At 41.0% G+C, this 13443-nt stretch overlaps 1 protein-coding gene across 4 annotated transcripts in view; it reads right to left on the bottom strand.

Moving 5' to 3' along the window:
• CIAO3 (cytosolic iron-sulfur assembly component 3) overlaps positions 1–10162 on the bottom strand; it is a 31442-nt gene extending 21280 nt beyond the window's left edge. Inside the window, exons 1-2 of one of the 4 annotated variants that reach the window (XM_001365885.5) lie at positions 9871–10162; positions 6985–7080 (exon numbers count right to left, since the gene is read on the bottom strand). In XM_001365885.5, the coding sequence (XP_001365922.1) occupies positions 6985–7080; positions 9871–9936 (162 nt within the window). In that variant the 5' untranslated portion in view covers positions 9937–10162. Of the gene's footprint in view, positions 1–6984; positions 7081–7728; positions 9654–9835 lie in introns of those variants that run through there. The other 3 variants (XM_007499244.3, XM_056805728.1, XM_007499243.3) reach the window with 3 other exon arrangements.
• Between the last annotated feature and the right edge of the window lie 3281 nt (positions 10163–13443).

Below are 13443 nucleotides of genomic sequence, written 5' to 3'. Positions count from 1 at the left end.
TTAGGAAAGAAAGACCTTTGTAAACCATTAAAAACTACAGAAATATGGTATAACCAAATCCCACCATGATGCTAAATTTCATTGTCTTTTGCCTGATCTTGTTTAGCATTTAACAACAGCCTATGGACAACAACTTGTCAAGTATTGTGTTGGGTGCCAAGAATACAAAGCCAAAGCTGAGACAGTCCCTGCCCTAAAGGAACTTACATGATGAAGTAGGAGGGAGACAAAACCCACATATATGTAGATATATACAAAACACCCACAAAATGACAGTGGATCTCATGGATACAAACCAGATGGTAAGCAGTCATCAAATTAGCTCTTCCTTATAATGGTCTAACTTCCCTGAGTGTCTGCCATCTTATCTCTTCCTATGGAAGCAACTGCCCACACACTATAAGACCATTTCCCTCAAGAACCAATTAATGACTTTAGATGGGGGTCTACTTTTACTCAGAAGCTGAATACTCATGGGAAACCGCACATTTAAATATTCCTAAAATTCAAGTTCAACACTTCATAAAAACTCATTTGGAAATACCAGAAAGAGACAAACATTCAGATTTCCTCAAGCTGTTCTTGGATTAAATGAAACAGTGAAGTCAAAGGGATGAATTAAAAAAGTAGCAATGAAATCAATAGAGAGGAAAAGCAGATTGAGCCTTAGGTTTAAGTTTATTCCACACTGGGCAGCTGGTGCAGTCTCACCCTTGGCACATATTGGCCTTGTAGCTCTGGGTAAGGGATCTCACTCAGCTGACTATTATCACTTAACCTCTTAATGTCCGGCAGCTCTCCAAGACCAAATAGCAGGGCAGATGATACCAGCACTGGCAGGGAGAGTTTCCTCCTCAAGAGTTCTTTATACTAAATTATCATAGGTCTGATGAGGGGAGAGGGAGAAACTAGGCAGGAATCAATATTCTAACAGGTTTTATGAGGCTGGGAGTTAGAAAGGGATGTCAATGCAGGACTCTTACCAAGTCCTTTAACTGCTATCAGACTCTGGGACAGGCAAAGCAGGGATCATCATCTTCATTTTTCAGAGGAGGAAACAGAGGCAGGCCCTTTTAGAGCTCCAAATCAGCTCTGACTCCCTAGCTACCATAAAACCTTTGCCATTTGTAATCCATAATTGTTGAAGAGAGATAGGGAAAAGAGCTGAAGGAAGAAAGAGGTTAAGAATAGCAGACAGAAAAGTAAGTAACAAGGTATTTATGGAGCTCTTGCTAATATTTATAACCATCCTTGGAGGTAGGTGATATGCTTATTTTTATAGATGAGGAAACTAAGGCTCAGAGAGAGAAATGATTTGGGTTGGGATTCGAACCCAAGTATTTTGATTCAGTCTGTCTATTACACCATCTGGCTTCTCTGAATAATATAGAAACCTGTGGTCTGCCTGGTGTTGTAAATAGTACAGCATCTTTGTAAAAGGCTGGGTTGGCTCTAGCTACAGATCTGATTGACAAGGATATCTAGCTAGGTCCCCTAAGAGTCAATATTGCAGCAGAGCTGAGGGTTTTCCCAATAGCTGCCCTTCTAGCTATCTGAAAATCAGGAATCCAGACTGTTCTCTTTAAACTTTACAGAAAAGAAACTCAAGTACTTCTTTTTTTTTTTAAACCCTCACCTTCCATCTTGGAGTCAATTCAATACTGTGTATTGGTTCCAAGGCAGAAGAGTGGTAAGGGCTAGGCAATGGGGGTCAAGTGACTTGCCCAGGGTCACACAGCTGGGAAGTGTTTGAGGCCAGATTTGAACCTAGGACCTTCTGTCTCTAAGCCTGGCTCTCAATCCACTGAGCTACCCAGCTGCCCCCTTTAAGTAGTTCTTAAACAAATACATTAACCCCATGTTAAATCCGTAACCTCCAAGTCTCACTTTTTTACCTTTTGCTAGATGCAAAATAACAGGTCTCTATCCCCATATTTAGAAATGCAGGAGCTCCTTGGATGAGGACCAAGTGATTTGTAAAGGATCCTTTCTGACATTTTTGCTGCTTTCCTGGAATTTTAACCTGATGTCACTGTGTTTACTCTGATGAACAGAAAGGGAAATCTAAAGCACTTTTTATTCTCCCTCAAGGCCTTTATTATATATACTAAAGGGCCCTTACACACCACCTGATAAACATTGTTGTTTAGAGAGCCAAGGTCCAGCTGCCTTCAATTAGGAGCCATAGGAAGTTTGGAAGAGAAACCTTGGGAAGGCTGGATATATCTAAGCCACAAATCTTCTGGTTAAATTCTGCAAATCAAGTCCTAGTTTTCTCCATCTGTTTTCATCATCTAAGGCACAAGCACAATTTTACTTCCTTCTGAATTGTCTACTTCACATTCTTGAAGTGAGGTCTGAAGAACCCAGGGGGTCCCCCAAGACCTTTTCAGAGGGTCTCCAAGGTAGTAATAATTATTTGAATAATTCTAATATGGACATGATAAATATCAATAGATAAAATCCACAAAAACAACAGTGCTTCAGGGTCCTCAATAATTTTCTATGAGTATAAAGGGATATTGGACCAAAATATTTGAGAACTAATACCAAAAAATTACTTCTACTCTTCTCCAATCACATTCCAACCTAATTCTCCAACTACCTACCTCCTATCTTATGGTCCTTTCAAAGATCTGTTCTACTGTCAATACATTATCATGCATACTGGGATTTTAAAACCAGCATTCCTTTTAAATTCTTGCTTTAACAGAAACAACATGTATGTAGAAATTATATACAAAATACATGCAAAGGAATTTTGGAAGGACACTAACAAGGCAGGACAGTGGGGAGAATCTTATAGTAGGTTGAACTGAACTTTGAAGGAAGGCATGGGGGATAGTCAAGGCAAGGATCTACAAAAACTTGATAATCTGAATCACTTTAATTTCTTCAGTGATATTTCTTAAGCACCTACTTACTATGTGCCAACTGCTGAAGACACAAAGATAAGAATGAAATAGTTCCCGACCTCAAGGAGTTTACAGTCTACTGTAACTCATGGGAGCTGAAGAGATCATCAAGAAGAAGGATATCGATATCAATATCGATATCTGTATCTATAGAGAGAAGTGGAACCAAGACAAAGCCTTGGAAAATACCCACATTAAGCTGGTAGAAAGGTGATGATCCAGCAAATGAGATAGAGAAGAAATGATTAGACAGATAGAAGCAAGAAAGAGCAGTGTCACAGAAATCAATAACAATCCTTCCTACACAAAGATCTAGACAAATCATTCTTCTGCACAGAAATCTTCAGTACGTGTTTTCTGGCTTCCCAACTGACATACAAACTTTTCTGTCTGGCATTTAAGGCCCTTTGCAACCTTCCCCCACCCTACATTTTGAGCCTTATTTTATTACTCTCTACCATGCACTCCAGTTTCCAACCAAACCTGACAACACTGAACTCTCATTCCTCTGCCACTGGTTTCTATGCCCACAATGCCTTCCTCTTCCCCCTTTGCCTACAGAATTTATAACCATCCTTTTCCTCTCTTGCTTGCTTCTTGTCTTCCTGACTACTTCAGATGAGTATTTCTGAGGGTTCTGTTTTCTAGGCTCTTTTCATTCCTACACTTGGCAATCTTATTTACTTCCCTGATTTCAAAGACCTCATCTGTGTAGGTCCTTCCCAAATCTTTATCTTCAGTTTTTCCAAGCTTAAGAATTTCAGGCCAACATCTTCAATTATCCAGATAGACATCCCACTGGCACCTCACCTCAGAGCAATCAAAATTGGTCTTATTATTTCATTTCAAACTTGCTCATTCTTTGGACTTCATGATTTTTTAGTCAGTGGCACCACCAGTCTCCCATGTTCGAAAATCTGACACTTATCTTTGGCTCTTCTTTTTTTCTTCTCTCTCACAGCTATATCACACCTTATTGATTTTATCCCAGAAATGCCTCTCATACCTGCTTCCCTTCTCTATTCCAAATGACACTACTCTAATATATCTTTCATTACTATATTCCATTCCCTCTAACTCCACCCATCACACAGCTGCTAATCTTCCTTATGCAGAAGGAAGTCATGTCAGTTTTCTGTTCAAACATTTCACTGGCATTCTGCCACTTATCAAATAAAAATTTAACTTTCTTAGCCTGGCATATAAGACCCTCTACAATGTGGCACAATCCTACCTTTTTAAAAATAAGTTTATTTAAAATTCAATTTTATTTTATTTTTACCTCTTTTCCTCCTTCTTCCCTTCCCCTACAACTGGGAAGGCAAGGAAACCAAAACTCATTAAAAATATGTTGTCATACAAAACAAAATCCTACATTAGCCATGTTCAAAAATAGAAAATGAGGATAAAACATGCTTTAATTTGCACTCTGAGCCCACCAGGTATCTATCTGGAGGTGAATAGCTTCTTTCATCATGAGTCCTTGGGAATTATGGTGGTAAGTCACTGTGTTGATCAGAAGTCTTTCAGAGTTGATTATCTTTCCAATACAGTATAAAAAAGTTCTCCTGGTTCTGATCACTTTACTCTGAATCAGTTCAGACAAGATTTTTCTAAAATCTTCTTCATTTCATTGATTACTTTAAAAACCCTTACTTTCTTATAACAATTCTTAACACAGAGGGGCAGGGATGAGGCAAATGGGACACTAACTGACTTGCCCAGGGTTTCATAGCTAGGAAATGCTGAAGCCAGATTTGGATGAAGGTCATTCTTAACTCTAGGCTTAGCTCTCTATCCATTGAGCCACCTAGCTGCCCTCTCTTCATCATTTCTTATTGTAATTACATTCCATTATAATACTTCCATTACAATAATATATTGCAACTTGTTCAAACATTCCCTAATTGATGGGCATCCCCTCAATGTCTAATTTTTTGCTACCAAAAAAAAGAGCTGCTGTAAATATTTTTGTACATATGGGTCCTTTCCTCTTTCTTTGATCTCTCTAGGGATATAAGCCTAATGCTGAGTCAAAGGATATGCTATTTAATAGCTTTCTGAGCATATTTCCAATTTGATTTCCAGAATAATAAACCTATTTTTCTAGCCTTGTCTCATGCTATTCTCCTCCATATACTTCATCCTCCAGCTAAGCTAAGACTACTTTCTATCCCTCATATATGCCCTACCTTAATGTTTTTGCACCTTTCCCCCCATCCTATGCCCTTGTTTTCACCCCTCTCCCAAGTCTGCTGAATTCTCAATTATCCTTTATGGCCCAATTCTGGCACCCTCACCTTGGTGACTCTATGTGTGAATTAGTGAAAGGGGCGTTTTGGCTTAGGAGTCAGGAGACCTTCATTCTAGTTTCAGTTCTGCCTCTGACCAAGTCTTCCTCCATAGTTCAAGAGCATTTTCACTGAGTTTGGTATTCTGTTGGTCACTGAGGAAGATGGCTTAGTTACAACATGGTCCTTTTGGGAAGTTGTAATAATACCATGTGAGGTCTCCCATGACTGTTCATTTGGTAATGGGAACTTTGCTTGCTGTTCTCTTCTGCACAAATAGCTATAATACAGAATCAGCTGTGATAAGGACTTACAACTTAGATGGTGGATCAATCAGGAGGCCAGAGTATGAGAGGGGACCTTGACATATACATCAAAGAACCCAAGCAGGAGGGTAAAGGATGTGATGAAAAGGAACATTATAAGCCAGGTAATGAACTTCTTATGAAAGGAGAGTTAGATCTGTAGATGACTGCAATAAATCAATGAACTAGATGATAAAGATGGACAGTCAGGGGTGTGCTGGAGTCAGCTCTGAACTGGCTTTGTGAGAGAGAAATGTTAAATTTTCAGTGTAAACCATTTATACTTCAGATGCCACAGAGCTTGATGTATTGCCTCCTTGACTGCCTAGGTTTAACAAAGTGATGGAGAAAAAATGTTAATAATGCAGATTAAACTTAAAAATGTGTTGTGCATATATTTTCCTTCAGAAGAGTCCTTTATTAGACATTTACCAGCACTTCTTTGGATGGGGTAGTCCTCAAATGAAGTTGTTAAGTGATAATGGCAAAAGGAGAGTCCAGAAATAGAAGAAGTATGCTTACTTTTCCTGCTCAGTGCATGAGAGGAGTAGCATCTAGTACCAGAAAGGGTAGCCAGGGATCAGGTAGTCAGTCAATAAAATCTAGCGTCTTTTGTAAAGAGACAAGTTTCTATTAGTGCAAAAAGATGGAAATAGTATAAAGTACAGAGATCTAGGACAAAGGGAAATCTATGACTAGAAAGAGAGACAAGTGTGAGAGAAGATAAGTTTTAGCAGATGTGAATTCTAACTTACAGGGCCAAGAAGAAGGGAAGCATTTGGGAATATGTCTACCAAAGCACGATAATGTGACCAGACTAATATGGGCTCCCCTGGTACCTAATACAATGCTCTACATATGAGCCTGAACATGGGCTGCTCTTGAATATTGGGAGATCAAGTGATGCGACTGATCATCTTGCCACACACAGTAAGTGTCAGAACTGAGACTAGAAAAAGTCATCTCATTCCCAAGACTCCACTCTTCTCCACTAAATTACACTTAACTTTCATCCTCAGACATGCTTTCAATTCCTGCCAAATAGGAGATTATTGCAGATCTACTTGAATTCTATAAGTTCAACCTAAATTATAACCAGAGTTCAGTGAAATAGCTTGATTTTAATACAAAGAATGTGATTTTGATTGTATCATAAGCTAATTATGCAATAGATGCTCATTCAGGATAAGTAGTTTCAATTTGAAAATCTCATTTAAAAAAAAGCAGAACACACTAAAAAGAAAAGGGACCAGTCACTGGCCATATCTTTCTTAAATAGATACCATCTGCCAAACAAATCACATACATTGTTCAATCTGAATGGACTCCAGGGATTGATATCAAACAGAAATAACTTATGTGTAACCAACATTCAGAGCTGGAAAGCAAACTGGAAGCACAGAAAAGTGGGACTCAACATGTTAGTTGCAATTTTATGGCTAGGAATGGTGAGAAAATTCCCCTAATTCTTACTTGATTCACTTGGAAATAAGTCCCATCATCTTCAATCTGAATTTTGGCTGTGCCTTTTCCAAGTTTCTTTTCAACTTTCATAGGCTTTATGCAATCCTAGGACAGAAAAACACATAAAACTCAAATGGTATAACGGTGAGAAAATCATAATATCAGAGATATATATGTAGAATTGGAAGGGACTCTAGCCATCATCTGATCCAACCCTCTCAGTTTCTGGAAAGGTCTCACCCAAGGTCACAAAGCAAGTGAATGGCAGACCTTTTACTGGGATCCACATTCTCCTGATTCCCAGTCCAATATAGTTTACAATTACATGGTGCTTTATGACCTAAAAACTCTTCCCCACCTTTGAGGAAGGTATCACATTTCCCTTGTACAGATAAAGTCCTTTGCCTAAGATCACTCCCATAGACTGTAGATTTTAGGATCAAAATTCAAACCCAGGCCTTCTGACTTCAAACCCAGAGTTCTTTTTACTAGACTGCAATGACTCCTGCCTGATTCAGGCTGGGGTTCTAGTAAAACAAAAGGAAATCACTATATTTTGCAAAATTGAAGAGGTCTCACTTAGCTTTATAGTGAATTTTTAAAATTCACCGACAAACCCAGACATTAAATACTTGCTTTAGTTTTGCCCTTTGCCGCCACTCCCAACCAGTCCTGAAAGAGCAAAAATAAATTAATCGCTTAAGGCTGGCTTTCTGCCAGCAGAAATACAGCACAAGATTAAGAGTTGCTTACCTTGTTTTCACATTGAGAACAGTTTTCTAACATTGTGAGGGAACCCAAGGTTATTCGGCTGATCAGCATAAAAGAAGCCCATGAAACAAGTTTACTAAGAACTAGCCAATGTCTGCCCAGAAGTCTCTATATCAGCCCTTCTAATGATCCTGACCTTCCTTTTTAATAGCAGCAAACAGGAGGTGTGGTCATTAAATGCAAGATGACAAAATGCTGCATTTGCTACTCAGAGGGAGGTCAGGGGAAACTATTTTGCATTTGAAGATCTCCATCCATCTCCCCAACTCCCCTCCCCATACACTGTGCAAGAATTTCCCTTTTTTAGTTTCTTCTCCCTAGAGTCCCCAGGGCTGCTGAACAGGGTCAGAAATTTTCCTTAGCCGAGATGAACAGTATTAATTCCAGGCATCCTGTTACTTCTCTCTGATAAGACCTCTTAGGGACAGAGACAAACTAGTACAGCACCAAGAGCCTGGGACAAGGGCTTTAATCAAGGAAGCTCCCAAATATATACAGAGTAGCACTTTTTGTGGTGATGAAAACTGGAAACAAAGTAGAAGCTTGATAACTGGGTAATGGTTAAACAAAATGTGGTATATATATGTAAGAAAATATTACTGATTCTTAAAATATGAAAATGGGGTATTCACAGAAGAATGGAAAGGCATATGTACTGATGAGAAAGCTAAATACAAAGGATGGAACTATAGAGTGACTACAACAATGGGAACAGAAAATACAAAAAAATCAAAACTGAATATTGTGTAAACATAATGACCAAGTTTGCACTTGGAAAAATACAGGTCTGGCTTAGGAAGTCGGATGCACCGGGTCCTGGGTCGGGCTCAACAGGACCTCAGTTTCCCCATCATTGCAAAGGGAGGCAGGGAAACAAGCCAAAGGTGCAGAGGTGAGGAACACATACACTGTCAGACATCATTAATGTTTTGATTGACTTTCTCTAATTGCTTTTATTCTCCATTAAAAAAAATAAAACAGATGGTTCAATGGGTAGGAAATAGGGAAGTGTACTTTTGGAAATGAAAGTAATGTAAAATTAAAAGACAGCAATAAAATTAAGATTAAAAAAAAAAGATGGGCTCTGAAGTTGGCACCAGACTTGGACTGGAGTCCTGGTTCTATTACATACTAGTTGCTGTGATATGACTGTGTCCAGGGCCACACAACAATTCACATTTATAACTGTGCTTATAAAGTTGTACAAAAGTGCTTTGCCTCATCATTTGGGAAAATAATGTTTGTTATGGGCATTTTGTGATTAGAGTTAGAGAGCCAGCTTTGTGGTCTGTGTAAAAGGCTTGGGAAACATTCAAGGGTGGTGTACATATAGAAGCTGCTATTATTATTATTATTATTAAATGTATCTTCCAGCTCTACCATTCAATGATCTACCAGCGACGAAGTTTTGGGCACCCACGGGGGACTTATGTAACTCAATAACAGCCACCTGCCCGTTTGGCCGAAAAGCTGAGTCACGATTAGTCGTCCCTGCCCGCCCCCCAGCTCCAGGCCCGAAGACCTCTGCAGCTTCCAGGTTTCCTCCAGAGAAAGGGGTGTGACCCCAGTGGGCGGGGTGGAAGAGGACCTTGGGCCGGAAAGTGGGAGGCAGAACCTTGTCGTAGGCGCCTCTGCCAGCACCCGCGATACCAGAAGCTTTGCGTTGAAGAGAGGGGGTAAATGAGTCCCTGACTCGGGATGTGACCTGCCCGAAGTCACGTGGGCAGCAGCAAGGGGCAGGGGCCAGGATTCGAAGCCAGGTCTAGCGACCAAGCTAAATTTAGTGTTCTTCCCACTCCGAACCCCTCCACGGGGGAGGAAGAGGTCTGGCTTAGGGAGTCTGGAGAGCCACGTCCCAGGGAGAGCTCAACAGGGCCTCAGTTTCCCCATCAGTGGAAAGGATGGCGGAGAAACAAGCCAAAGACCTGAGGCGACAACGCAGGAATCTTCCAGCATGTTATGCAAATATACATATGGGAAAATCCCCCGGCCCCCATGACGTCACCAACGGCTCTTCAGTCCTATCTCGGGCGCCCCGTTCCCCTTCCCGCCTACTCCCTCCCGCCCCATCAGCCACCAGGCTCCCCACCTGTGAGGCTCATCCCCCTGTTATTCCTGGCCCACCTGAGACGGCCCGATGAAGTCGTCCAGGTCCGTCAGCTGCAGTGCCCCGCTGAAGGGCGACGCCATGACGGCCGCACGGCTGGGAGGCGCTCTGGTTCAGACGGGACTGTCGTCAAGGGGCTTGCAGGGAGGTTCATTTCCGCCACACTGCCGTCAAGAGCTACTCACTCATGCCCGGCCTCCTCCTTCTCCCCGCCTCTCTTTCAGGAATGATCGTGCGCTTGCGTAGTGTTTGTGCCTCGCGCCTCTCTTGTCTGGCTACTCCCCAACCCTTGTTCTCTATCGCTTTCTGAGAATGAGTAACGGTGGCCCTGAGTGTGGCTGCCCCCTGCTGGAGCCAGTCACTCTCCTTTTCCCAAATGGGAATCTTGAGCATCTTCTCAGCCAAGGAGAGACATCAATAAGTCACCAAACCACCAACAGACATTTACACAAATTTTTTTTCAATTACGTGTAAAATGGTTTTAAACGTTCATTTAAAAATTTCCGAGTTCACAGGGCAGTTAGGTGGCTCAATGGATTGAGAGCCAGGCCCAGGGACGGGAGGTCCTTGGCTCAAATCTAGCCTCAGACACTTCCTAGCTATGTGACCCTGGGCAAGTCACTTAACCCGAATTGCCTAATCCTTACTGCTCTTCTGTCTTTGAACCAGTACCCAGTATTGATTCTAAGATGGAAGGCAGGAGTTAAAAAAAATTTCTGAGTTCCAAGTTCTCACCCTCCCCATCATCCCTCCTCTTTGAGAAGACAAGTAATTTGATATAGATTATACATGTGTAGTCATGAAAAACATTTTATGCAAAACATGTTAAGGAAAACATAAACCAAAAAACCCCTAGAATAATAAAGTTTTAAAAGTACAATGTGCATTTATGAAGCTCCTGCTTGGTGACAGGCCCTGGAGCAAATACAGAAGTGAAATGGTCCCAGTCCTAGAGGGGTTTACAGTCTAGGAAGGGAAGATAAGGCAATCTCATAGCCAAGGGGGTGAGCAGAAAAAGGAACATCCTTGGAATCCAGTTGGGCTGGGGTCCTTGAATTTTTCCTGTAAAGATTCCAACAACTCTTATTTCAAAACAACTGGTTTTCTTTATAATCCCAAGTGAGTTCTTTTGTGCATTTAAGAACATGATTCTGAGAAGGGGTCCACAGACTGCCAGAGGGGTCCAGGACATAAACTGGGAGCTTGAGAGTTCCTAAGAGAGAGAGGAGAGCTGGCACATTCCAAACCCTGGAGGGTGATGGTGGGTAGGAAGGAACAGCAGGAAAGCCAGTTTGGGCTGTATTATATATGAAGGGGGGGCATAATTAATGGGTGACAAGATTAGAAAGAAAGGATGGCACCTTGTTGCAGAAGGACTCTGAGGAGTTTATAATTAAACCTGGGAAATGGCTTTATGATCCTGGCTAAGGGGGAGGCTGAGGCTCCTGGATCACCTGAGCTCAGAAGTCAGAGCACTGGAAGGCTCTTCTCAGGTCAAAGAAATAAGCTCACTCCAAGACCTGGAAGTCATAGTGACACAGCTGCAGGCTCATCCCCCTTCTTGTCTAGGGTGCTACTCCTGGACCCCACAATGGAATTCTTAACAGATCCTGGAAGTGGGTTTCAGTGAATGAAATGTTTTATGTGTCTGTGATGTCAGATAGGATCCTCCCATCAGTCAATCAAAGCTTAATGAACTATGGAGCAGAATTTAATAGATTCTTGTAGAATTAGAATTTTGTATGTTAAGGTGAGGATGAAAGTGGGTTCTGGGAAACAGAGTCCTGGGGTACAAAATTCTAATTACATATTCTAAAATGAGGAGCTGTTCCTTATGCAGTTCACATAAGTTAGAGTGGAAATCATTAACTGCCAAGGAATCATTTATAGAAGAATTAAAGGGAGGAGGGGAAGCAAGGTGATTCAATGGATGGAGAGTCAGTCCTAAAAGTGGGTTCAAATATGAGCTCAGATACTTCCTAGCTGTGTGACTCTGGGCAAGTTACAACCCCAGTTGCTTAGCCTTTACTGCTCTTTTGCCTTGGAACCAGTACTTAGTATTAATTCTAAGTTGGAAGGTAAGAGCTTTAAAAACAAAAGAATTGGGGGCAGCTGGGTAGCTCAGTGGATTGAGAGCCAGGCTTAGAGACGGGAGGTCCTAGGTTCAAATGTGGCCTCAGACACTTCCCAGCTGTGTGACCCTGAGTGAGTCACTGGCCTAGCCCTTACCACTCTTATGCCTTGGAGCCAATACACAGTATTGACTCCAAGATGGAAGGTGAGGGTTTTTAAAAAAACAAACAAACAAAAGAATTGAAAGAAGGTCCTCAAATGAGTGGAAAACTGCAATTGGTCAACAGAAGGTAGAGTCCATGGAAGAAAAACTGGCCTTTCACAAGTTAGATGTTCGTAAGTCATTGGGTTGGTGTCAACTAAACTGTTACTGCCAAAATACATTCTGTGCATATTGTCTAGTTTGAGGATCTATATCCTTTTCCATAATGTATATGAAGATGCATTAAATTATTTAGGACTCTTAAAATTGCAACTGTGATACCAGTAAATGAATTGACATTGTTCATTGTAATTCCTTAAGACAAAATCTTCACTGAAAGACAAAGGCTTGAAGACATCCTCTTGTCTATGGTCAAGTTAGAGATAAAATAACGTTAGGAATTCAGTTTCTACAAAAAGTATATTCTGTTTAATTACATAATCTGTTGCTCATCATTGTTACCTTATTCCCTATATTTCTGGGAAGATGTCTTTCTGTTTCCAGAATTACAATAGTGCGCATCTCAAGTTTAAAGTAAGTTTTATAGTTCAAGTAGGAATTTTTCTTTCTTTTGTTGAAGTCAGTTCCTGGGACTATAGTTAACAGATTTCTGCATCCTTTCTTTGACATCCAGGCTTGTCCATCTCTGACCTGGAACCCCTAGAAACTAGAAACATTAATGACTTTTATCAGAGATGGGACATTTTCTATATAGAAAAGCTAATGAGTCGTCTTTAGTGCTGGACTTTTCTGCCTCCAACTGGCCTTCCAAGTGCTGACATCTCATTTGTAGTGCTGAAACTGACATCACATCTGGAATGCTACAACTCCAGATTTGGTGCTGTAGACCCTCCTGAGACTTCTAGGAGTTTCTGTCATTCACTAGCTGATCTGGGATTTTTGTGCTTCTAAAATAAATGGTAGAGAATCATCTTTGGTGCTTCTACCCAGTCTGTGCTCTGGCAATATCCCTACTAGCCAATTTGGTTCATTTTGAGGGCAATATGGGTAGGAGAATATGATTAATTTCCCTTTTTATTATTTTCCTGCAGATGCCCAAAGTAACCTTAACTAATTTGGCAAAAAGAGTAGGGTAATAATTCAACTTGCACTGTACTTCCTATGTCTCAGGGTTATTGTGGGGTATCATTACTCCTCTAAACTAGCTCCTTCTAGCTTCAAGGAGGTAAGTCATTAATTCTTGTATTTTAGGAGTTAATGTACAAGGCGGGGAGAGGGGAGTCATTAATTCTTGTATTTTAGGGTTTAGTGTACAAGAGAGGCGAGAGGACTCATTAATTCTTGTATTCTAGGA

This window comes from Monodelphis domestica, chromosome 7 (assembly GCF_027887165.1).
Source record: "Monodelphis domestica isolate mMonDom1 chromosome 7, mMonDom1.pri, whole genome shotgun sequence".
Taxonomy (NCBI): domain Eukaryota; kingdom Metazoa; phylum Chordata; class Mammalia; order Didelphimorphia; family Didelphidae; genus Monodelphis; species Monodelphis domestica.
The sequence above is the reverse complement of the archived record's forward strand: the minus strand, read 5'-3'. Positions and strand labels throughout refer to the sequence as shown.